The 22,988-nt window shown below is 47.3% G+C and overlaps 1 protein-coding gene across 1 annotated transcript in view; it reads left to right on the top strand.

Annotated features, from left to right (window-relative positions):
* The window catches only part of MUC4 (mucin 4, cell surface associated), a 45,842-nt gene that overhangs the window by 11,083 nt on the left and 11,771 nt on the right, over nt 1-22,988 (top strand). The window contains 13 exon segments of the mRNA XM_024754764.1: nt 10,663-10,815; nt 12,160-12,293; nt 13,170-13,334; nt 14,084-14,239; nt 15,304-15,434; nt 16,874-16,962; nt 18,702-18,881; nt 19,065-19,190; nt 19,947-20,066; nt 20,413-20,621; nt 21,367-21,457; nt 21,913-22,080; nt 22,671-22,772. Of these exon segments, the coding sequence (XP_024610532.1) occupies nt 10,663-10,815; nt 12,160-12,293; nt 13,170-13,334; nt 14,084-14,239; nt 15,304-15,434; nt 16,874-16,962; nt 18,702-18,881; nt 19,065-19,190; nt 19,947-20,066; nt 20,413-20,621; nt 21,367-21,457; nt 21,913-22,080; nt 22,671-22,772 (1,824 nt within the window).

Raw genomic sequence — 22,988 nt, 5'->3', positions numbered from 1 at the left:
CATACAGAAAGATAGTCATCGAAGCTTTATTTATAGTAAACAGTCTAAGTGTCAAATAGTAAGTTAATTATGGGAATATTATTTGATGTAAAAAGGTGATGTCCAATGTTCCACAAGGGACACAGACTCTCCCTCTCTTTCTCTCTCTCTCTTTCCCTCTCTCTCTCTCTCTCACCCCTCCCCCCACCACACACCCCCACACACACTAGCAACACATGGAACAAGCATAAAATAAGGTTTATTAAGGAAAAACTTCCAAGCAAAGTGCACATGATCCCTGAGCTCTCATTATTTCACAGAGAGGGGGTTATAGCAGGACACAATGGAGGAAGTGTTCTAGGAGAGAGACCTGCCCCTGTGCTGCTGCTGTTTGTAGGGAAATGGGAATGGTAACAATGCAGGTTTTCAGGTTGAGGGAATGGCTTTGTCAGGAAAGGGGACCTCCAGAGCTCAGCCAGTTGTGTTTATGTAAAACACCCAAGATCTTGCTGTTGACATTAGCTGGCCCAATCCCCCTGAGCCAGCTCTTCCATGCCTACAAAAGGAGGAAGATAAAGAACTACCATCAGAGACAGAAAAGATTTGTCTTTCTTCAGGCTATCTGTACAAAGAATGAAAGCATGAAGAAATGCTTATGATATCAGGTAAAATTTTTAAAAAGAATGCAAAGTTATATATGCTAGGTAACTTGAACTATATATATATATATTTTTTTTTTTTTTTTTTATTGTATTTTTTTTTTTTGTTATATATGCTAGGTAACTTGAACTATATATATATATATTTTTTTTTTTTTTTTGAACTATATATTTTTTAAAACATAGGAAAAATCCTGGAAGGATACATAACAATGTGATTGTCTGGGGAGTGAGATTATGAAGTTTTGGTCTTTCAAAGATCTATAGCTTACAATTTTTATATAATGAGTATGTCTCTTTAATATATTTCAATATTGTATAACTTTGTCCATAAAGATTAAGCACATCTTTTGTTGGATTTATTCTTAAGTACTTTATATTTGCACTATCAAAAACACTACCACCAAAAAAATTTTTTGGCTGATGTATAGGAATGCAGTCATTTAAAAATTTTTGTGTTATATATGTGAAACTTTGCTAATGATTTATAAATTTAGGTAGTTTTCTATGTAAACAATTATATCATCTGCAAATAATCACACATTTATTTCTTCCCTTCCATACCAAAAAGAACTTCTCTATACCTTCATACCTTTGTTTATTTTCCTTATCTTATTGCACTGGCTAGACCTCCAGCCTGATGTCGAATAGAAGTTGTTATAGCTGGCATCCTGGACTCATTCTGAATTTTAAAGGAAATATTTCCAATGTTTTATCTTTAAGTATGATGTTTACTACGGGGTTTTATTGATATTGTTGAGCAGGTTAAGGAAGTTCACTTCTATTTTTAGTTTGCTAGGAATTTTAACAGGGATGAGTATTGAATTTTATCAAATAGTTTTTCTGCATCTGTTGTGATGATCATGTTTTCCCTTCCTTCTGTTTATATGATGATTTATATACTTTAATAAAGTTTTATGTTTTTCTTGTATTTCTGGTTTAAACAGCTTGATCATGATATAATTTTTTATAAATGCAATATTGAACTTGGCTTGCTAATATTTTGTTTAAGACATTTCCGTCCATACTATTACTGAGATTTACTGATCTATAGTTTTCCTTTCTTATACTGTCTTTGCATCTTGATATTATACTAACCTTACAAAATTAGTTGTAGAGCATTCCCTCTTTTACTAAACTCTGGAAGAGTTCATATAAATTGAAATTATCTATTCCTTGAATGTCTGGTGAAAATTGCCTATAAAATCATCTCGACCTACATTTTGTGAGGGATGGACTTTTTCACTTTTAACTGGTGATTCAGTTTGGAATAGTTTATATTCAGATTTCCTATTTTTTTCTCAATTACTTTTCTTTTTTTCTTTTTTAATTAATTTATTTATTTTGGCTGTGTTGGGTCTTTGTTACTGCATGTGGGCTTTTCTCTAGCTGCGGCGAGCAGGGGCTACTCTTCCTTGCAGTGCATGGGTTTCTCACCGCGGTGGCTTCTCTTGTTGTGGACATGGGCTCTAGGCACGTGGGCTTCAGTAGTTGTGGCTCATGGGCTTAGATGCTCTGCTGTATGTAGGATCTTCCTGGACCAGGGCTCGAACCAAAGTCCCCTGCATTGGCAGGCGGATTCTTAACCACTGCACCACCAGGGAAGTCCTCAATTACCTTTCTTTTCAATTTTTTAAATTGTGGTAAAATACACGTACATAAAATTTACTATCTTTACTGTTTTTGAGTGACATTAAATACATTTATAATGTTGTGGTACTGTCACCACCATCCATCTCCAGAATTCTTTTCATCTGTAAAACTGAAAGTCTATACCCACTAAACAATAACTCCCCACTTCCCTCTTCCCCCCAGCCCTTGGCAACTGCTGTTCTACTTTCTGTCTCAATTTTGACAAGCCTAAGTACCTCATATAAGTGGAATCATACAATATTTATCTTTTCGTGACTTGCTTATTTCACTTAGCATAATGTACCCTCAAGATTTGTCCATGTTGTAGCATATGTCAGAATTTTGTTCCTTTTTAAGGCTGAATAATATTCCATTGTATGTATATATCACATTTGCTTATCAACTTATCTATCAATAAATGTTGTCTGGGTTTGGTATCAGGGTAATTCTGGCCTAAAAGAATGAGTTAGAAAGTGTTCCTGCCTCTTCAATTTATTGGAAAGGTTTGAGAAGGATTGGTGTTAGTTTTTCTTTAAGTGTTTGGTAGAATTCACCAGTGAAGTCATCAGGTCCAGTGCTTTTCTTTGTTGGTTCAATCTCCTTATGAGTTGTAAGTCTGTTTAGATTTTCTATTTCTTCATTATTTCCTTCCTTTTACTAACTGTGTGTCTATTTTGTCTTCAAAAAAATAACTTTTGGCCTTATTGTTTTCAATTGTTTTTCTATCACTAAGTTCTGTTCTTTTTATATATATATAAATTTATTTATTTATCTACTTTTATTTTTTAAAATTTTACTTTTGGCTGCATTGGGTCTTCATTGCTGTGCGCGGGCTTTCTCTAGTTTGGTGAGCAGGAGCTACTCTTCATTGCGGTGTGCAGACTTCTCATTGCAGTGGCTTCTCTTGTTGCAGAGCATGGGCTCTAGGCACACAGGCTTCAGTAGTTGTGGCACGCGGGCTCAGTAGTTGTGGCGCGTGGGCTTAGTTGCTCCATGACATGTGGGATCTTCCTGGACCAGGGCTCAAACCCATGTCTCCTGCATTTGTAGGTGGATTCTTAACCACTGCACCAGCAGGGAAGTCCCGCTGTTCTTAATTATATTGTTCATTCAGCTTTCTTTTTCTTTCTTCTTTCTGATTTTTTCTAGTCCACCTTTTCACTGAGGGTTCCAGCTTTATGCAGAAGATACTCAATTTACAATGTCCTGATCTAAGATTCTGTCTCCTTTCCCCATGAAGCCCTTAAATCCCCTAACTCTAGATCTCAGAAATACATGCATATCTTGCGAGAGCACTTCTTATCCTCTTAGTTTTCAACTCCTTCACTCCTGAGTGTCTCCCTCCCTTTCTTCTGTTCTCAGTTCAGCATTCAGACAACACTTATTACACATTATTTGTCATTTGCAGGTTTTGTAAAGACTTATCTCTTCTGCCATATTGCTGGAAATGGAGCTGTACTACTTTTATAAACAAAAAAATCTTTACTTAAAAAATTGGGCTGTGCAGTCATGAAACTTTTGCTGCTGATACTGATTTTAGCAGAGGTGATGCAGACTCTGACAAGATTTAATTGCCAAGAATCTATAATAAGTTTAGTAAGTTTGGCATGTAAATAGCTTCTGTCTGGTGACTCAAAGCCAGATGACAGAGTGTTGCTTTTATTTATGTTTTTAGAAAAATAAAATAAGCCAAATAATAATTGCATAGTGTATGTTTTCCTCCAAACCTTATCTAGAGAAACCAAGTTTTGGAACTTTACTGAGGAGAGAGCAGGTATAGAATATGGAGTCCTACAAACAAATCTACTCATAATTCGTAGAGCACAGGCTCCAGACGCGCAGGCCCAGTGGCCATTGCTCACGGGCCCAGCCACTCCGCAGCATGTGGGATCTTCCCGGACCGGGGCACGAACCCGTGTCCCCTGCATCGGCAGGCGGACTCTCAACCACTGCGCCACCAGGGAAGCCCCCGAAGTCCCCTTTTAAAGTCTAAGCAGAGTCATTTTGGGTTAAATAGGAACCCAAGGACTTTCCAACACAGCTCTGCAGCTCAATCCATGCATTTGTCCATACCAACTTAGAAGCGTAATTAGTAACTATTAATAAATAGTAGGTGAGTCACTTTCTTTTTAACAAATTAGAGTTGCAGGTGAGTCACTTTCTTTTTAATAAATTAGAGCTGATTCATAGCCATTCTCACTCAAAAGTCTAAATTGCTTTCTTTTTAAAAAATATTTTATGAAAGTATAGCTGATTTATGATGTTGTATTAATTTCTGCTGTACAGCAAATTGACTCAGTTATATATATATATATTCTTTTTCATATTCTTTTCCATTATGGTTTATCACAGGATATTGAATATAGTTCCCTTTACTACACAGTAGGACCTTGTTTATCCATGAAACTGCTTTCTTAAGAAGAGAAAGTGGTGAAATTGCAGTCACCTCCAGGAACAGCACTCAAACCTAAATTCTTCTCTAGGAGTTTGTCTCACTGTGAACTATATCCTTCCAACTAGTTGTGAGCACAGAAGTTAAAATTTTTTTTTGAGAACAGCAAGGGACCTAACAAAACCCAAAACGACTAAGTTCCTAAGAGGGGGAAAGACTCACGCTTTCTTGGTTTCTTCTTGGTTTAGAAGACTCATGGACCTTAAAGTTCAGGAGGATGGTATGCTCTCCTGGCTGACAGGGTTTGTCTGTAGCTAGTGTAAGTGCAGTCAAATATTTTAAATAAAATAAGTTGACATTTAAACATTTTGCCAGGCCAATAAATTGAAAAAAAATTAGGTATGATCAATTAAATTAACATCATGTTACGATGTGGTCAGGGCTAGAGTAGGTGTACTTACTCATTAGGTTTCTGCTAGATTGGGACAAATGTTAAAAATAAAAATTAAAAAAGGTAGGGCTTCCCTGGTGGTGCTGTGGTTGAGAATCTGCCTGCTAATGCAGGGGACACGGGTTCGAGCCCTGGTCTGGGAGGATCCCACATGCCGCGGAGCGACTAAGCCTGTGCGCCACAACTACTGAGCCTGCGCGTCTGGAGCCCGTGCTCCACAACAAGAGAGGCCGCCATAGTGAGAGGCCTGCGCACCGCGATGAAGAGTGGCCCCCGCTTGCCACAACTAGAGAAAGCCCTCACACAGAAACGAAGACGCAACACAGCAAAAATAAATTAATTAAAAAATTTAAAAAGGTAGAAATTTAATTTGCTTTTTTAAAAATGCTATAATTCAGGTTGAAAGAGTTAACACTCCTTCCCATTATGGAGTTTAAAATAGTCTGGTCACTATTCTAGTCTAATGTTGCCTTCTTTCTCATAAGGAAGATGAGTTGTTATATTCCTGAGATTTTTTTCTTAACAATTTGAAGCAGCCCTAATCAGTTTGCCTCATTCTGTGGGAATCCTGCTTTTCCATCCCTTAGCCTTTATTGTAGCATTTTTTTAAGCTTCCCTCCAAGCTGTCTAAACCTCCGACCTGGCTCAAGTTTTATCGACCAGACCTAACCTGGGCTCATTTAGCCTCAGTACTGCCTGGCAACCCAGGAACGCACACACTTGGGACTCAGTCATCTCCTTCTGCACAGATACTGCTTATTCTCCACAGTGAAGGAACTTGTCTTCATCTTTTGTACCTCTCAGGGAGGTCTTAAGGGAAGGAGTATTTGGTGACTTTAGCAGGAAGACTGGCCATTTCAAATCAAATAAAAAATATTAAAATTTAATCTTATTCTAAATTCCTTGAAAAATATTGATGATGCTTTTTCATTTCAAAAACACATTCAGGGCTTCCCTGGTGGCGCAGTGGTTGAGAGTCCGCCTGCCGATGCAGGGGACACGGGTTCGTGCCCCAGTCCGGGAAGATCCCACATGCCGCGGAGCGGCTGGGTCCGTGAGCCATGGCCGCTGAGCCTGAGCGTCCGGAGCCTGTGCTCCGCAACGGGAGAGGCCACAACAGTGAGAGGCCCGCGTACCGAAAAAAAAAAACAAAAACAAAAAAAAAACACATTCACTTTATAGGATTTTTTAAAAATCAGTGTATGTAGTTGGCAAATTTACTTTTGAGGGCCTGAATGTATATGTCAGAGGCCTCAGCCACCTAGAGAAGCACTTTCTTCTAGATGTTAACCTTATTAATGCTCTGTTTTGAATTTGACTAATGAGGAAAAATCTCCCCCTTCAATTAAGTATTTTGAAACTGGCTACTGTCATCACCTTGGAGAAAAGAGCTCTTTTCAAAGAAAGAATAGTGTCTTAGCCTTGATGTTCATATTACTTAAGAGAACAACATCTCTTGATAAATGGAAAAGGTACTTCTATATAGAACCAAATACTGCAAATTTGTTTAAAACTGGATTCATTGTTGTACTCAGTAACTACTGGAAAAAAATTAGTGTCAACATAAGGGTTGAATCAAAAAGAAGTTAGCTCTGCAGTTTTTTCAATAAACTTTTTTGGGAGTTGAAGATAGTTTGGGGGGAGAAATCAGACAAGGTATCTGAACTAATGTAAAATATAAAATGAAGTTAGATTGTCATCAATGAACTGCCACTATTATGCCTATCTCTTTATCACTGGGTCGAGACTTTTGTTGAGACCGTCTAGAAAAAGGGCCACACAATGACTTTCATGGGTGCTAGGCACTTTTGTCTTCCTGGGCTTCTTCCTCTGATTAAAATAAAAATTAAAAACTATACTTCATGACTGTGTTGGACTAATGCAATCAAGGCTGGATTCATTATTACATATCCATTATAATTACATTGATTTTTTTCCCTTCTGACTGTAAAAGAAATTAACATGAAAACAGTTTTATTGATCCTAAAAGTAGCTTGGGCCCCAGGCCCTGTGGCTCTATGCCTCACCTTGGGGGCTTGCTGGCAACTCTAAGGCAGTGGTGCCTTGAGAAGCATCTTGCTGAGGTTTGTTAAAAGGGGGTCAGCCTGTTCTCAGGACCTCCCACATGGTTCTAAAAACCAACAGAATTCATGCTACTCCCATTTAAAAAGAAAAATTAAGGTAGAAAGGGAAAGCTCTGGATTGTAGGTAGGGGGACCACCCTCAGAGACAGTAAAATGAAATATAAATAACTGTACATCTGAATATAAAAGAGAGTCCAGGGCTTCCATGTTGGTGCAGTGGTTAAGAATCCGCCTGCCAATGCAGGGGAAACGGGGTCGATCCCTCGTCTGGGAAGATCCCACATGTCGCGGAGCAGCTAAGCCTGTGCGCCACAACTACTGAGCCTGCGCTCTAGAGCCACAATTACTGAAGCCCCGTGCCTAGAGCACGTGCTCCACAAAAAGAGAAGCCACCGCAATGAGAAGCCGCACACCGCAATGAGAAGCCCACACACCACAACGAAGAGTAGCACCCGTTTGCTGCAACTACAGAAAAGCCAGTGCGCAGCAATGAAGACCCAATGCAGCCAAAAAAAAAAAAAAGAGAGAGAGAGAGAGCGTCCACCCAAAAAACACCCACAATATTCCAGAGAAGAGGGAGTCACTTTTATACTTGAGTCCTCATAAATTCTCTTGTATTATTCGGTCTACTCCCAAATGCTTTATACTGAATAAACAAAGCTTTTTAAGACAGTACAAGTAGTTGACATGTACTGTCAACAGTACATGTATCTATTCATGTCAGGCATTCAAATACACAAGTTCGTAATATTTCCCTTTCCTTACTCTTCAAAGAAGGTCCTGATGAGTCAGCAAAATTCTTAGGTATTTGAGATGGGGTACGAGAGAGAAATGAAGGAGGAAAAGAAGATCAGAAGATTATCACTGGGGGAGAAAACTGAAGGATTTTTAGAAATAGAATTAGGAGACAGGTGAGAAGGAAAACTGAGAGATAAGCACTAGGTTAATGAAAAGAAAAAGAGGCTATGAAAAAGGCAGAAGGCTACTCATCTCCTTTATCATGTTTAAGAAATGTTTGTATAGGATATGCAAAAATTTGAATGTTTTTCGTTGAATGAACACTGTGTGTATTTTAATTAAAACACTGTTCTGAGACTGCAGCTAATGGATCTTGGCTTCCATATAAGACTTATATGGGGAAGGTAGGAGTATACTGGGCCAGTTTCAATTACCATACCCACAAAATTAATGGTAATGGGGAAAATGTTACCACAAAGACATTCACTGAAATATTATGTATGACGAGGTACCACAGTGTTGGTAGAAAACTTAGACATGGTTAAATAATAAATCCTGCAGCCATTTACTCTGAAGCCCTGTGATATAGCGTGATACATGTGCAAAATGACTGTGTTATAAACTTTCCAGCTTCACAGAAGGAACCTCTAATCTCATGAGTCCTTGTATCTTATATTTAAAGGCACTGCCGAAACAAGCACAGCTGGAACTCCATCTACCACAAATACACACAATATGAAAAGTAGTGTTAGTGAGAATCTGTCTGGTTCCACTATCAGCCACACACTTCTCTCAACATCGGAAATGTCCACAGTAACAAACTCAAAAAAGTCCACTGCATACACAACAAAAGAAACATCACATTCTGTTACTAGCAGTAATGCTCCAGGCACTTCAGCAGTCTCAAACACAAATGGAGGAGAGGGAACAACAAAAGCATCCTCTTCCAGACCCACTACTCAGGTAACATCAGCATCTTCTCAGGACCACCAGGCTCAGAGCATGGAAACCACCAGAGAAACTCAAACCACCACCGTCACAGAGGTGACCCCATCCACTCCCTCATCATCCCCACGGGGATCCACTCTTACAGAAGGCACTCCCCAGGAGACATCCTCTTCAGGTGAAACAATCACTCCTTCCCCAGCCACGGTGAGCCGCACACCTGCGACAACATCAGAAATGTTGACAACACAAACCTCAACAGACAGAAATTTCTCCCCATCTACTGGAAGCAACACGTCTCCTACAACATCAGAGATGATGACATCACCAGCTTCAACAGACACCACTGTAGAAAACACAATGGACACATCACCAGCTCTAACGAGACTTATCACTCCAGTAGCCTCAACAGTCTCAGTACAACCTGGACCAGAGGACCGATCAACCTTACCCTCTTCCACCACTTCTACTGAGGAAACATCAGCATCTTCTCAGGACCACCAGGCTCAGAGCATGGAAACCACCAGAGAAGCTCAAACCACCACCGTCACAGTGGTGACCCCATCCACTCCCTCATCATCCCCACCTGGATCCACTCTTACAGAAGGCACTCCCCAGGAGACATCCTCTTCAGGTGAAACAATCACTCCTTCCCCAGCCACGGTGAGCCGCACACCTGCGACAACCTCAGAAATATTGACAGCACGGACCTCAACAGACAGAAATTTCTCTCCATTTAGTGTAAGCAACACGTCTCCTACAGCATCAGAGATGATAAATTCACCAGCTTCAACAGACACCCTGAGTGATGTAGCCTCTCGTTTTCCTTCCACTATACTGTCCACAAGTGGAGAAGTTCTGACTACAACCCCAGGCTCATTCACCCATGAAAATACGACTGCTGGGGTCATTCCCCCTATAGGTTCTGACAATAACTCCTTGACAAATACCACACAAGTCCCTACTTCCTCAGTGGGTGAGTCAAGGACACTCACCTCCGAGCATCTTGCAACTGTTCAGAAAGTAGCCTCTACTATGCATCCTATTACAAAGCCCACAGATATGGTTTCTACAAATACTCATAACAGTGTAGCTGGATCCACACCGACTTCACCATTTCCACCGACAAGTTACCTTTCCATCAATACCACTCCTGATACTTCTTCAGCATGTAAGTATTCTAAGAGTCCATTGCTTACTCTACAGCCATCCACAGACTGTTCTGTCTCTGACTCTACTTCTTTTGGTGATGTGGGCACAGCTCAGACCATATCAAGTTTCTATACTTCAACCAGTAATTCTTCATTCTCTCAATCAGCCCCTGGCCCTGCAGTCACCTGGAGCTCCACCACCCTATTCACAGGTCACCCCACTCATCTGTCTGTTACCAGCACTTCTCCACCATCCACAGCATCCTTAAGCTCTGCCGTGAAGACTGAGACATCAGGTAGGTGGGGACTCCGGAGTCTTGGCCTCTTACAGTGGCCCAATTGGCTCAGTTCAGCCTCAAGGAGTGCTTGAGAGAGGAAGGTGAGTTAGCACTGCCAGGCTGGAGTTCAGGTCCACGAGAAGATGAAGTCAGTGGCGGGTATGGTGGGTGACAGGCTCATCATCCCTTCTACCCCAGGAGATAACTACTTTTCTGCAGGGAGTGATTTGGGTGTGACCAGAAGACAGACAGGTTCCTAGCTGTCTCTCCCAGCTCCTAAAGTCTCTGACTCTCTTTAACTCTGCTATTTTCTCTGTAAAGCCCACTCCAGTCTTCTTTCCCTGCCTGCCCAGGAACAATCGTAACCTCACAGAAGACAGACAGTGGGAGAAGCACAGCAACATCGCTACCCTCAACAACCTCCCAGACCCTTACCACTCCCACTGCTGGCACTTCCAGAGGCACCTGTTCAACAGCTGCCCCAGTCCCTATCAAGCCCGAGGAAGGCAAGTGATTCCACACAGCTGGAGCCTCTCCACCCTGGGAGGGAGAGGATGGAGTTAGATGTGGAGGTTGTAGCTGTGGCAGCTGGATTGGATCTACCAGTGAGATCCCTCATGGCTCGTTGGGGGAACCAGTTCTGTGGATCTCTCCACTGCCCTACCTGGGCCATTGGAAGTCCAGCCACCCTCCATACCCCCTTGATAGGGGTGGGTAACTGAGTGCTTAGTTTCAGCCTGCTTGCTCATAGACTGTTGTTTTGAATCAGAAGGGCCTTACAGGGGCAATGCAAGAGCATCGGAGTTGGGTGCTGAGGGTTGGCTTTGCACATGGTGCTGGGCTAGGAGCTAGAGATACAGAAATGATCAAGGTGCTGTCTAGCAAGAGACAGAGCTGCTGCCTCAGTAGGTACCATTAGAGGAATAAGCCCAGGATATTAGCTGCACACACTGGAAGGCCCCAGGGAATGTCAGGGGTGGGCGGTGGGGTCAAGGTGAAGAGGAGGCTTCCTGGAAAGAGTGAATAGGAGCTGGGGTAGCGGAAGTGCCCCAGGCAGGCAGGAGGGCCTGAACAGCTGGAATAAAGGCATGGACAGGAAAAGCAGTCCTAGTGTTGCATGGGGAGGAGATCCGTAAAGCATTTGGGGTTACCAGAAGTGAGGGGAAGGGTGCTGAGAAGCAAAGCTGTCATGTGAGGGGATTGTGTAGATAACAGGCACCAGGGAGGACGTGGCGTGATTTACATTTATGAACAGTGCCATGGTGGCTGGGGTGGGGGATGAATTTGCAGGAGGCCAGGAGAGCAGTGTAGAGACTGCTGCAGTATTCCAAGCAACACCAGGTGAGGGCTGCCAGTATGGAAAGGAGGAGGCCCATTTGAGAAAGGTTTAGGACAAGGTTTCTCAGATTGGAGCCCAAGGACCTCCCTGGGGGATCTGATGACAAATTCTACGGGGATTTTAAGTTTACCTAGAGAAATACCATCTTAGGGAACAAGTCTCATTCTGTGAAATGATCTTTCAATTACTCATCTTCACTACATTGGAGGAATTTTGTCTTTTCACCCTTAAAAGAATTTTGAGTACCATAACTGGTACAGAATAATTTGTTGGTATTCTGACAGCAGAACCTGTTTTTCTTCAAACTGGGGAAGGCTGAGTATACCATTTCAGGGGTAAAATGAGGAGATGGGTTGAATGCAAGTGGAGAGAGGAGTCCTTGATGGCTCCCACTTAGGGGAACGGGGGGCAAGGGAGGAGGAGCAGCTTGGGGACACTCTTGGGGGCCCCTACCAGCCCTGATGACATCAGGGCCCATGAGTACTTCCTGCTCCTCTTTGTACCGGCCCAGGCGTTTCCCTGTTTCCCTATGGGCTGTGTGCTGGAGACCAGGAGTTTGTCAAGAGGACTGTGGACTTCACCTCGCCACTCTTCAAACCCCAGATTGGCTTCCCCCTCGGCTCCTCTCTCCGGGATTCCCTCTATGTGAGTCCCCAACTGAAGTCCAAAGGGCAGGACCCATGACCAGCATTCCACGGGCCTTGCTTCTCCCTCTAAGCCTCAGAGACATCCCTGTGACCATGACCAACCATGACCATGACCGAGCAGGAGAATGGAAGCAACGCTGCTCAGGCACCTACTGTGTCCCTGCCGCTAGCTCAGTTTGCATGCACCATCTTTAATGATAGGGCACCAGCTGAAGAAGGCAGGGAGCTAGGCAAGGCCTCCCCACCCAGGTGGACAGAAGTGTTGTCACCTCAGTAGAGAGGTGCCGGGGCCAGTAAGCTCTCCACCGTTTTCACGGGCCCTTTTATTGAGTAGGACGCTCTGCTTGGGAAAATTGACTCTTTGATGCTGTTCACATTTTCTATAATTATTTCCTGGTTCCCTGGTCCAAGTATTGATACTTCATGTCTCCCGGAGGAGAGCTGAATGGCAGTCGTGGCCCTCAGTGAGGGGGCTGAGTCAGGACACACTGTGAAAGGGTGACACAGCGATGGGGTGAGGGTATCAATTCTTTTAGCTCTAATGGATATAGCACAAGCTTCAGGGGTGGGGCTAAGGGGATTTACCTAGAGACGTCTGCTCTATGATGATGGGCTGTCTGTAGATGGGTCTGCCACTGCTGCAGGACAAAACCTACCGCCTTAGGAAGGACTTAGGATGTGAGGAATGGCCTAAGGATGAAGAGTATTTGTGGGAGAACTATGTACAGGGCCTCTCCCGGCAGGGAGGGAGATGGATGAGACCTTCCAGAGGTTGTTGGAATCTCTGAAGTTCTACCCTCATGCATCCCAGGAGCTGATCCAAGGCTGGGATGCTCCCTTCCTGAATGCTAACCAGAAGAACCTTTGTGCTCAGTTCACAGATAATGGCCAGATCATTTTTCCGGAGTCAGAGTACCAGATTTTCTCCTACCCCAACCCTCCCCTTAGAGGCTTTACAGCCTGGGATCCTGTGGCCCTGGTGGCTCCATTCTGGGACGATGCTGATTTCTCCAGCAGCCGGGGAACCATATTTTACCAGGTGGGCCTTTCAAAGCTCAGCACTCAGGGTCCTGCAGCAGCCAAGGAGAGACAAAGGTCTGTGTGGAGGACCTTGAAAGTGCTCCAGCTGTCAGAGCCCGGGCTCAGTGTGGGCAGGGATTGAAGCTTAAATATGAGGGCGGGAAGGAAGCAGACTAGGACACAACCACAGGAAGACTGCAGGTGACAGAGATGCGGTGCAGCGATCCATGGTTTGATTTTAGAATGAGGTTGTAGGAGTCCATCCTAACGAGGCTGAATCAAGCAGGGACCCTGCGTGTGCTCCTGGGTGGGGTTTATGACTCCAATCAGTGGGAGGTACCAGCACAATGAAAGCTACCGTAGGCAAATGTGGATCGTGCCCCTGCCACGGACAAGGCACTGTAGAAGGTCCAAAGGTGAAGAAATACACGCCTGTCTTCAAGGAGCCTTCAGCCGGACATAGGGAGGTACAAAGAGGCACAGGTGGTTGCACAGTCAGAGCCAGCTTATGCTAAGAGATGCACAAGTTCAAGTCCAGAAGACTTGGGTTTCTGGGCCTCGACTCTCCACTCCATACACCCCAGGTGTCCCTGTGGCCCGAATTTGGATCTATCTTAAGGTCACAGGCACTAACTTTGAAAATGTAGGCCTGGGAGGGGGAAGGATGGGAGACACAGGTGGGCTAAAGTGAGCAGAAAGTGGGGGGTCCCTCAGGAGTATTGAGCTGGGACCCTCATTTCCTTGTCCGTATCTGCCTTCTTTTTCTAGGAATACGAGACTCTCTATGATGAATACAACCTGCTAGTGAGGGAGGTGGAGTCTTCGATTAAAAGGTTAACAAACACCTGGAACTACAAAGCCAGGTGGACGCTAAAGGTCACGTGGGTCCACGTCCCCCCCTATCCTGCCTGGGGGACCATCGGGGTGAGTGGACCAATGGGCACTTCCCTGTGAACTATCTGGAAGTCAGACATCCTAGAATCCTAGGCAGGGCCCACTCTTCTAAACTCCTCTCTGACTCAAGGACAGATGGCTGATTATAGCACTCCCCTCCCCGCCCACCTCCCCGCCTCCCCATCCCCCATCCCTCCACCTCCAACCCCCCCCCACCCTGTTTCCTGAGCACTTACCACGTGCCAGGTATGCCTCAGGGCTACGCTTACATGACATCACACCAGCCCAGAGCACTGGGTATTAGGAGTTGAAACATGGGACATGAAATTTCTGTTAGTCAAAAGTGGCTGCCTATTGGCAATTTTATATGGCTCAACCTAATATTATTATTCACATATTAGAGATGAGGGAGATGATGGCTAGAGAGGTTAAACAACTTGCTCATGGTCACCCAGCTAGGAAATGACAAAGCCAGGCCTGGAGCTGAGGTTTTTCTGACTCCGCACTCTGGCTCTCAACTGAAATGCATCCAGTGGAAGGGGGCACACCACAGGCTCTCCTTAATCTTCTCTCTGGGGCCTCACCGCTCGGACAGTCACAAAATTATTCCTTGTGTCTGGTCTAAAAAGTCACTCATTTCTTCATTGGCTCAACAAATTCATTGCTTACTTCCTTTGTACAAACCCAGTGCTTGACACCCACCTTCAGAGAACCTCCAGTCTCACCTGCGTGGTCCTCCACGCTATTTAGGGTGAGGGGACGTTGGGACAATATCCTTAAATATCCCAGAGGAAGTTCCTCAGGCCTCTCCCAGCTCTCAAGCGTCTTGGCTAACCTCTCAGGTTGCTGAAGCTTTCTCATACAGACCCTCTTCTAACTGGATTCTAACCCAGAGTCCTTTACCTTCCCTCCCTGGAAAGAAGTCACAAAGAAGGCAAATCCACCATGGCAGGTGCTCTGACAGTTAGGGTGAAATCTGTGCAAAATTCCAAACTTGTTTATATTTTGAGCCCATGCCTTTGCTCTGGGTAGGCCAGTGGGCCACCCCAGATCTCTCACAGGCATCCCTATGTCTGTCTCCTACCAACCCCCAGACCAACACCTACCAGGCCATCCTTTCCACAGACGGGAGCAGGTCCTACGCCATGTTTCTCTACCAAAGCGGCGGTATGCAGTGGGATGTGACCCGGCACCCAGGCAACCCTGTCCTGATGGGCTTCTCCAGGTAGGACAGGGAGGGGCTGTCAGCCCTGAGCAGATAATTGGAGCCCTGCAGAGCAGGGCTTGCGCTGCACACACACTCCATCCCCCCCAGGACAAGGCAGGATTCCTCCTTGCCAATGCTTCTGACTCACACAGACTCCAGTTCCCATTTCTTGCTGTTTCAGATTAAAAGATCCCTATTCACCCTGCCATTCTCTTTCCTACCCCAATCCCAGTGCACAGTGATAATAATTCCCAGAGTTTTCACTTCTAGGATTTCCACTGACATTAGCTGACCTCTCTCGACTTCTCAAATATCATCACAATAACAGCCAACATTTATTACACCAAGTACTTAATAGGCATTATTTCATTTGACTATCACAGCAACCTCATGAAGGAGATACCATTTACTACCCATTCTGCAGGTAAGGAAACTGAGGTACAAATAGACAAGTCATTGCCCAAAGTCACAGAGCTGGGAAGTGGCAAAGCAGGAAGTTGAATCCAAAATATAATGCTGAAATCTGCCTTCCTGACTTCTGATGGGCTGAGAATTAACCTCTCGCCCAGGGGCACCAACAGCTTGTGTGGGGTCAGTGGCAAAGATGGAGAGCAGAGAGGTGGATGGCGCGTGGATGCGGGCGTGGGTTCCCAAGTGTGGAGATGGCTCATTCTCTGACACAACAGCTCCGAGCCATGGTGTGTGTGCAATCAGTTGTGAAGGTCACATGTAATTTGTTACTGGTAATTGCTGCAAGGGTTTTTCTCCGAGAGTGTGTTCAGGATCGCCCCTATAATTACATTGCTTTCACTTGCTTTTTGATGTGCCCTGGAGGAGAAAGTAGCGGAATTATCCAACTTAGCTAGGAATTTCACACCATTCTGAGTGCACCCATGGAAGGTGTCATGCCCATGAGCCTCATCTGTCCTGTGTCAAAGGGGAGAAAGGATCCGGAGTCGCTGCTCTGAGACGTGCACCCAGAGAGGCTGAGGGTTCTGCTCCAGGGTTTCCTCCTTCCTGGAGCGGCGCTTAAACACCACCCTGGGGTGTGTGGGGAGGGGCGGAGCACCCATTGCCCAGGTCCTCCTAACTCAGAGACTGCTCTTAACCCTCACAACCAGCCGTCCCCTACAGCGCCCCCTCTCCAACCCCTAGTTGAAGGGAAACTAACAGGAAGGAGGCCTGAGCTGTTTCTTTCACACCCCTGTCTCAGGACCAGTTTCCTGCAGTTCTCCATCTGATGTGGAATAAATTAGGGCCTCCTACCCCTGCCCCATCCGCCTCCTTCCCTCTCCTGCTTAGCGCTGGGAGTCAGTGATTCTGACTGAATAGCTGATAACTAATGACCGGCTGGACCGAGTGGGCTGACTGACCGGCCAGATGAATGAGTAACTTGCCGACTGAGGGGCAAGACTCTGTGTGTGACAGAGGCCAGAGATTCTTTCCTTTGCCTGCAGTGGAGATGGGTATTTCAAAAATAGCCCGTTGACGTTCCAGCCAGTGTGGAAGAAGTATCGTCCAGACCAATTCCTGGATTCCAACTCAGGTAAAAGTGCCATCTTATCACACTGGAGGGATTCAAGTCCTCTTCTGTCTCGCACTCCGCGTGCCATGACAGTCCTAGAGGGGCAGCTCCCTTGTATCTCCACCATCCCAAAGGGTGTTTCCAGCACAATCTGACCTCCCACAGGTGGAATCCAGACTTGGCACTGCCCAGGGAGCAGCGTACCTCCTGCACCCTCATGCAGTACAGAGTCTTCTCCCTGGAATGAGCCAAACCCAGGAGGACTATGAGAGGGGGCCCAGATCCTGAAAGCGAGGACGGGGTACAGCAGGAGGTGGGCACATGAATGAGCAGTTAGGAAAATTCTCCAAGTGTCCTGTCCTAGAGCTGGAGAGAGAACCCAGATGAGATCCCTTAATGGATCTACCAAAAAGGAGTTCCAGGGGATCTAACATCCATTCAGTCATCATTTATTGAGTACCTGCTGTGTGCTGGACACAGTGCTAAGAGCCACAAGTATGAAAAAAATAAAGACCAACTATGTTGGTCTCAGAGAGCTCTTTGGTAAGAAGGCCAGTACTTTAGGTCCCATGGGCCTCCTCCATGACTTGTACTGTCTGGTGGCCCCAAAGGGAAAGAAATTACAGTTTCCAAAATGTGATAGAACAAAAGATATTTTAGCATTAGAAATTAACCATGTAAACTGTGAAGCATAAATCCAGTTCTATTTGTTCTGTGGCAAGAAATTCTGGTAAACAGAAGCTGAGTCAAATCATGAGTGCCATCTTGTGGAGAAAGCTATCCTATCAGATTAAGTCCCTTCTATCCAGATGCAGCTGCTTGTGATGTAGGGGGCGCAATGTGATAATGTGTGTGTGTGTTTTGGGGGCGAGTATCTGGTGTGTTTCCCTCGATACCAGGGCATTGTGGAGAAGATACACGAACAGCTAATCATAAACAATGATTATCCTTTTCAAAACCTTATCAAGCTGTAGTTATCTTGATAATTTCTTCTTTTGTGTGGGAACAGGATCAAAATCTAATACATTATGTTCTATTGCATTTTTTTGTACTCTGGAGCCCCATTTCTCTCTCATGCAGCTGGGGTGGGTGGTAAGTAACTTACAGTTAATTAAAGGTCTATTTGAAGTTCAACCCCCCTTCAGGATTTCTTCTCCCAATTACTTCTCGTTTCCAAGGATGGCATCTGGGCACAGAGGAAGCTTCCTCAGCCTCGTATTGTTGGAGCAAGCATCTGCTTCATGTGCCACCTTCCCTGTGGTTCCCCAGCTGACCTCTGAGCCTCAGCCTCCATCCTGGCTGCTTTGGCCACTGGCATGTCTGTGCAAGTGTCTGAGCATGTAGCTGGTGGCTGGTGGCATCACTCACTGAGATATAGGGTGCATGAGGAGAAACTGGTTTGGGGGGATTGGCAGGTATTGGAGCTTAGAGTAGCAGACATGAGGGTAGAGAATGGGGTGGAGTGAAGCTCAGGGCCAGGGTTTGGCTCTGAGTTGGGTATAGGTGAGCTCTCCCTGCCCATCACTTGTACCAGGGTTTCACCCTAAGATCCAAGCTTTGGGATTTTGACCATCACATCAAAGGGGCCTTTGGGGAGGAATCCCTGCCAGTCTCAGTTGGGTTCATCCCTGGAAGAGCTGTCCAGAGTTGGGGGAGTGACATACAGAGGGTACATTTATGAGTTTTGCTTGTCCCTAAAGCTAAATCAGAGCTTGTGGCCCCAGGCCCTGGGATAACCTCTTCTTCCTCTGCTCCCCCAGGCTTCCGAGGGCTGCAAATCTACAAGCTACACAAGGAAAAAAAGCCCAACTACCGTCTCCAGTGCCTGCAGTGGTTGAAGAGAGAGTCTCAGTGGCCCAGCTGGGGCTGGAACCAGATCTCCTGCCCGTGTTCCTGGAGGCAGGGACTATGGGACTTGAGATTCCAGCCCATCAACATAGGTGACGCCTCCTTCCTATCTCTCGAGGCACCCCCAGTGTCCCCCACAAGCCCACCCCCTCCCTCTGGCCATGCCTGACCTTTCCCTTCCGGGGCACCCTCAGTTCCTCCCTGGAAGCACCCTGACCCCACTGCCGCCACCACCACGGGCATCCTGGGCCTGAGTGTGTCTGGGCTTGTTGCAGCCTGGTCGGGCCTTGGCAGCAGGCAGCTGTGCAGCTTCTCCTCCTGGAGAGGGGGCGTGTGCTGCAGCTACGGACCCTGGGGAGAGCTTCTCCAAGGCTGGAGAGTGCAGAGTCCTTGGCAGTTTGGTAAGTGTGTCCACGGAAAACTCAACCCCGCATTTTCTGGAGCTTTTTGTTCTTCACTGTCAGAGACCAGCTTGGGCTCCACGTCAGCAGTGGGACCCACAGAATGAAGCCTCTTTTCCACATTTCCTCCCAGCTGCTTCCCCTCAATTTCCTGATCTTGTAAGATTAGGAAGTTTCCAACATCCCTTCCAGCTGGCATCCTAGGGATTTCTGACTGAGTTCCTCTTGCCCCATCTCCACTTGGCCCATAACCCCAGCCCAGAGTAGGGATATCTTTCTAGGGAAGGGGAGGGGCCTGGTCTGACCCAGATTAGCAGGCTGTCTGGGGGAAGACATGGGGTCGTTTCCCGCAGAGACCTTCCAAAGGAGCTAGAGAGGACAGGGTTGGGGGCCCAGGGTAAGCATGTGCTCCCCACCTCCTCCCTGCAATCTCAGCAGCCTCCTTAGTCCCCAGACGACCAGCCACAGCCTCCCACTCTCAGCGCTTGGAAAACGGTGGGACTCAGCGCACCCAACTCCAAGAAAGGAAGGACCCTGTGCCTGCCCACCAGAGGCTTTGCTCCACGTGGCTCTGACAAGCCCACAAGGGACATAGTAACTGGTCAATGGCCTAAGGTCATTAAGCAGGGTGGGATCTGAACTCATGTGGGCCTGATTTGCCAACCATGCCCTTGCCGCCCACATCATCCTGCCCAAACCTCCCAGCTGGGTCCTGCAGGTCCCTCATCTCCCCCCACCCGCTGCTCTTCCCCACAGACGAAGAACTGGAGCCGCAGAATTGGTGTTGCCGTTTCAACGACAAGCCCTCCTTCTGCGCCCTGTACCAGCTCAGGAGGCCCCGCGTCAGCTGCGCTGGGTACCAGCCCCCGAGGCCAGGTGAGGCTGCCGGAGCCCAGCCCTGGGGCAGGGCTGAAGTGGAAGATCTGGGGAGGGGTAGCCTCTCGAGGTCTGGACCAGGGCGGCAGAAGCTTCCTGGGGCAGCACTGTGACCACAAGGGAAGGTGGAGGTGTGTGCGGAGTGTGGCAGAGGAGGGACTTCAAACATGGCCCTGCGGAGGGAGAGGTGTGGTAGGTGGGGAGGTAATGAGAGGACATGAGTGGGCACACAAGCACGAGAGGGCTTTCGGGGAGGGTTAAATGCTCCATGAGCACCTCTCCAGGCTGAAGCCTCCCAGGTCTTTCCCTGGTCTGCCCTGCAAACCTGGTACCTCATTTGTTCCAGCCTGGATGTTTGGGGACCCCCACATCACCACCTTGGATGGTGCCAATTACACCTTCAATGGGCTGGGAGACTTCCTGCTGGTCCGGACCCAGGATAGAAACTCCTCCTTCCTGCTGCAGGGCCGCACTGCCCAGACCGGCTCGGCCCAGGCCACCAACTTCATTGCCTTCGCCGCTGAATACAACTCCAGCAGCCTGGACCCCATCACGGTGAGTGGGGCCGGGGCCCTCCCCTCGCAGGGAGCCTTTAGCTCAGGGACCTTCAGCTGGAGACTGAGGCCCCGGAGGAGAAAGAGAAGGAAGAAGGGAAGAGAGCAGGAGGGAGGGAGGATGCATCCTGCCAGCGCAGTGGTTCAGATTAGGAGTTTGGGATTAACACACATACACACTACTGTATATAAAATAGATCACCAACAAGGACCTACTATATAGCCCAGGGAACTATACCGAATATTTTGTAATAACCTATAAGGGAAGAGAATCTGAAGAATTATATATATATATATATTCTTCATATACATATATGTCTGAATTGCTGTGCTGTACACCTGAAACTAACATGATATTGTAAATCAACTATACTTCAATAAAAATAAATAAATAATTTAAAAAAGAGTCAACCCGGGAGACACGGGATTAGGGTCCTGGCTGTGAGACTGAAGAAACAACTTAACTTCCAGTGCCTCTTTTTCCTTAGAGTAAAATGGGGATGATAATATTACCTACCTCACAGGGCCGCTGTGAGATTTAAAAGCTAATCTATGAAACGTGCCTCGCTCAGAGCCTGGCCCACGCCAAGCGCCTCACACATGGTAGCTAGTATCACCTCATGGTCACACTCCCCATCACCTTCACCTTCATCCAAGCCCCAGGCTCTGAGCTCTGCGCAGCCTCCCTCCCCAGTTTCTGGGCCCACCTGCAGGTCGGTCTTAGGCCTCTGCCAATTCCCTTCCAGGTTCAATGGCTCCTTGAGCCCAGTGACAAAATCCACGTTCGGCTCAACAACCAGACTGTAACATTTGAGACTAACCATGAAGGTGCAAAAGGTAGGCTGGGGACAGCCGTCAGCTGCCCTCTCCTGCTACCCTGCCTGGGTCAGGATCAGCAGGGTGCCCAGCACCAGGGAGAAGGGAGCTGGGGCCGAGAGGCAGTGGCGTCGGGGAGGAGCAGCGTGGTCACCACCCCTGCTGTCCCTCCAGCAGCTGTGTCTGAGCAGTTCCTTCACCAGAGCTGGGCCTTAAACTTTCCCTCCTCACTTCTCTCCTTCCCCTGAGGCCATGACAGCCTCCAGCCCATCCTCAGTCCCCAGGGAGAAGGGTGTGGGGTGGGCCGTGAAGGTGTCCTGTGAGTGTGGTTTGGGGCCACTGGAGTAGGACCCTGCAGGGCATCTCCCAGCTGCTCTTAGTCTCCTCGCTGCATCTTGAAACTTCACTACTGCCAAGTCTTGGGCCTCCAGGGCTCCAATGCTGGCTTTTTCCTCATTTGTCTCCCAACATTCCAGGCCAGGAGATGTTCAACACCTCTGGAGTCATAATGACCCGCAATGGCTCCACGGTATCAGCCAACTTTGATGGGGCAGTGACCATCTCAGTGATCGCTATCTCCAACATCCTCCACACGTCCTGCAGCCTCCCGGAGGAGTATCAGAACCACACAGAGGGCCTCATGGGTAAGGAACAGGCAGGAGCCTGCCTCTGCCATGGGAGCTCAGAACCCCCAGCCCGTAAGCAGCTCCACCTCCAGTGGGCCTGTGGACATCACAGGTGGAGTTTCCTTTCTCAGCCTCCTTGGAACAGAGCCTGAGGGTACAGAGCAGCAGGCAAGGAGGAGGGAGGTAGCTCTTCAGCTACCTCTGAGGCTCACTTCCCATCCTCCTGAAGCTCCAGGTCCAGGGCAGCGGGAGGGAGGGGGCATCGAGGGTGGGCTCTGGGGAGCATGGGGCCAGCAGCCACCCTTCCCCTCCCTGCCTCCCTCCCTCCTTCCCTCTGGCTTCACATCTTCCCACCCTCCCCCATCCCCCACATTCCCTCCCTTCTTTCCCCACTTCCTCCTTCACTTCCTTCTTCCCTGAAGCAGAGGGGCAGGCTCTGAGGCTATAGTCCTCTCCTGGCCTCCTGGAGGAGTGAACCGACAACAGATGCAACTGAAAGAGGCTTCGCAGGCCTCCTACTCCCCACATCTCTATGTGACCTGTTGGATGCTCCCCAGGGAAGGGAGGGCCACAGTCCCAGGGTGGCTGACCCCTGCTCTGTCCCTCAGGCTTCTGGAACGGCAACCCAGATGACGACTTCAGGATGCCCAATGGCTCCACCCTTCCCCCAGGGAGCTCCGAGGAGATGCTTTTTCACTATGGAATGACCTGTGAGTCTGGGCCTCAGGGTCCCCAGGCAGATGGGGTAGGGCCAGGATGACGGAAGCTACAGCACTGCCTCCCTCAGGCCTGTGGGGACCAGACCCCTGTCCTCTATGAGAGGGGAGTAGGAGGGAAGAGACCTGAGGATGCTGGTGCCACCCCAGATTTGTCCCCTCCACTTCCGTCCCACCTGCATCTCTCTACCTGGAAGAGAGGACAAGGAA

This window comes from Neophocaena asiaeorientalis, unplaced genomic scaffold (genome assembly GCF_003031525.2).
Source record: "Neophocaena asiaeorientalis asiaeorientalis breed wild unplaced genomic scaffold, Neophocaena_asiaeorientalis_V1.1 scaffold423, whole genome shotgun sequence".
Lineage (NCBI taxonomy): Eukaryota > Metazoa > Chordata > Mammalia > Artiodactyla > Phocoenidae > Neophocaena > Neophocaena asiaeorientalis.
The sequence above is the reverse complement of the archived record's forward strand: the minus strand, read 5'-3'. Positions and strand labels throughout refer to the sequence as shown.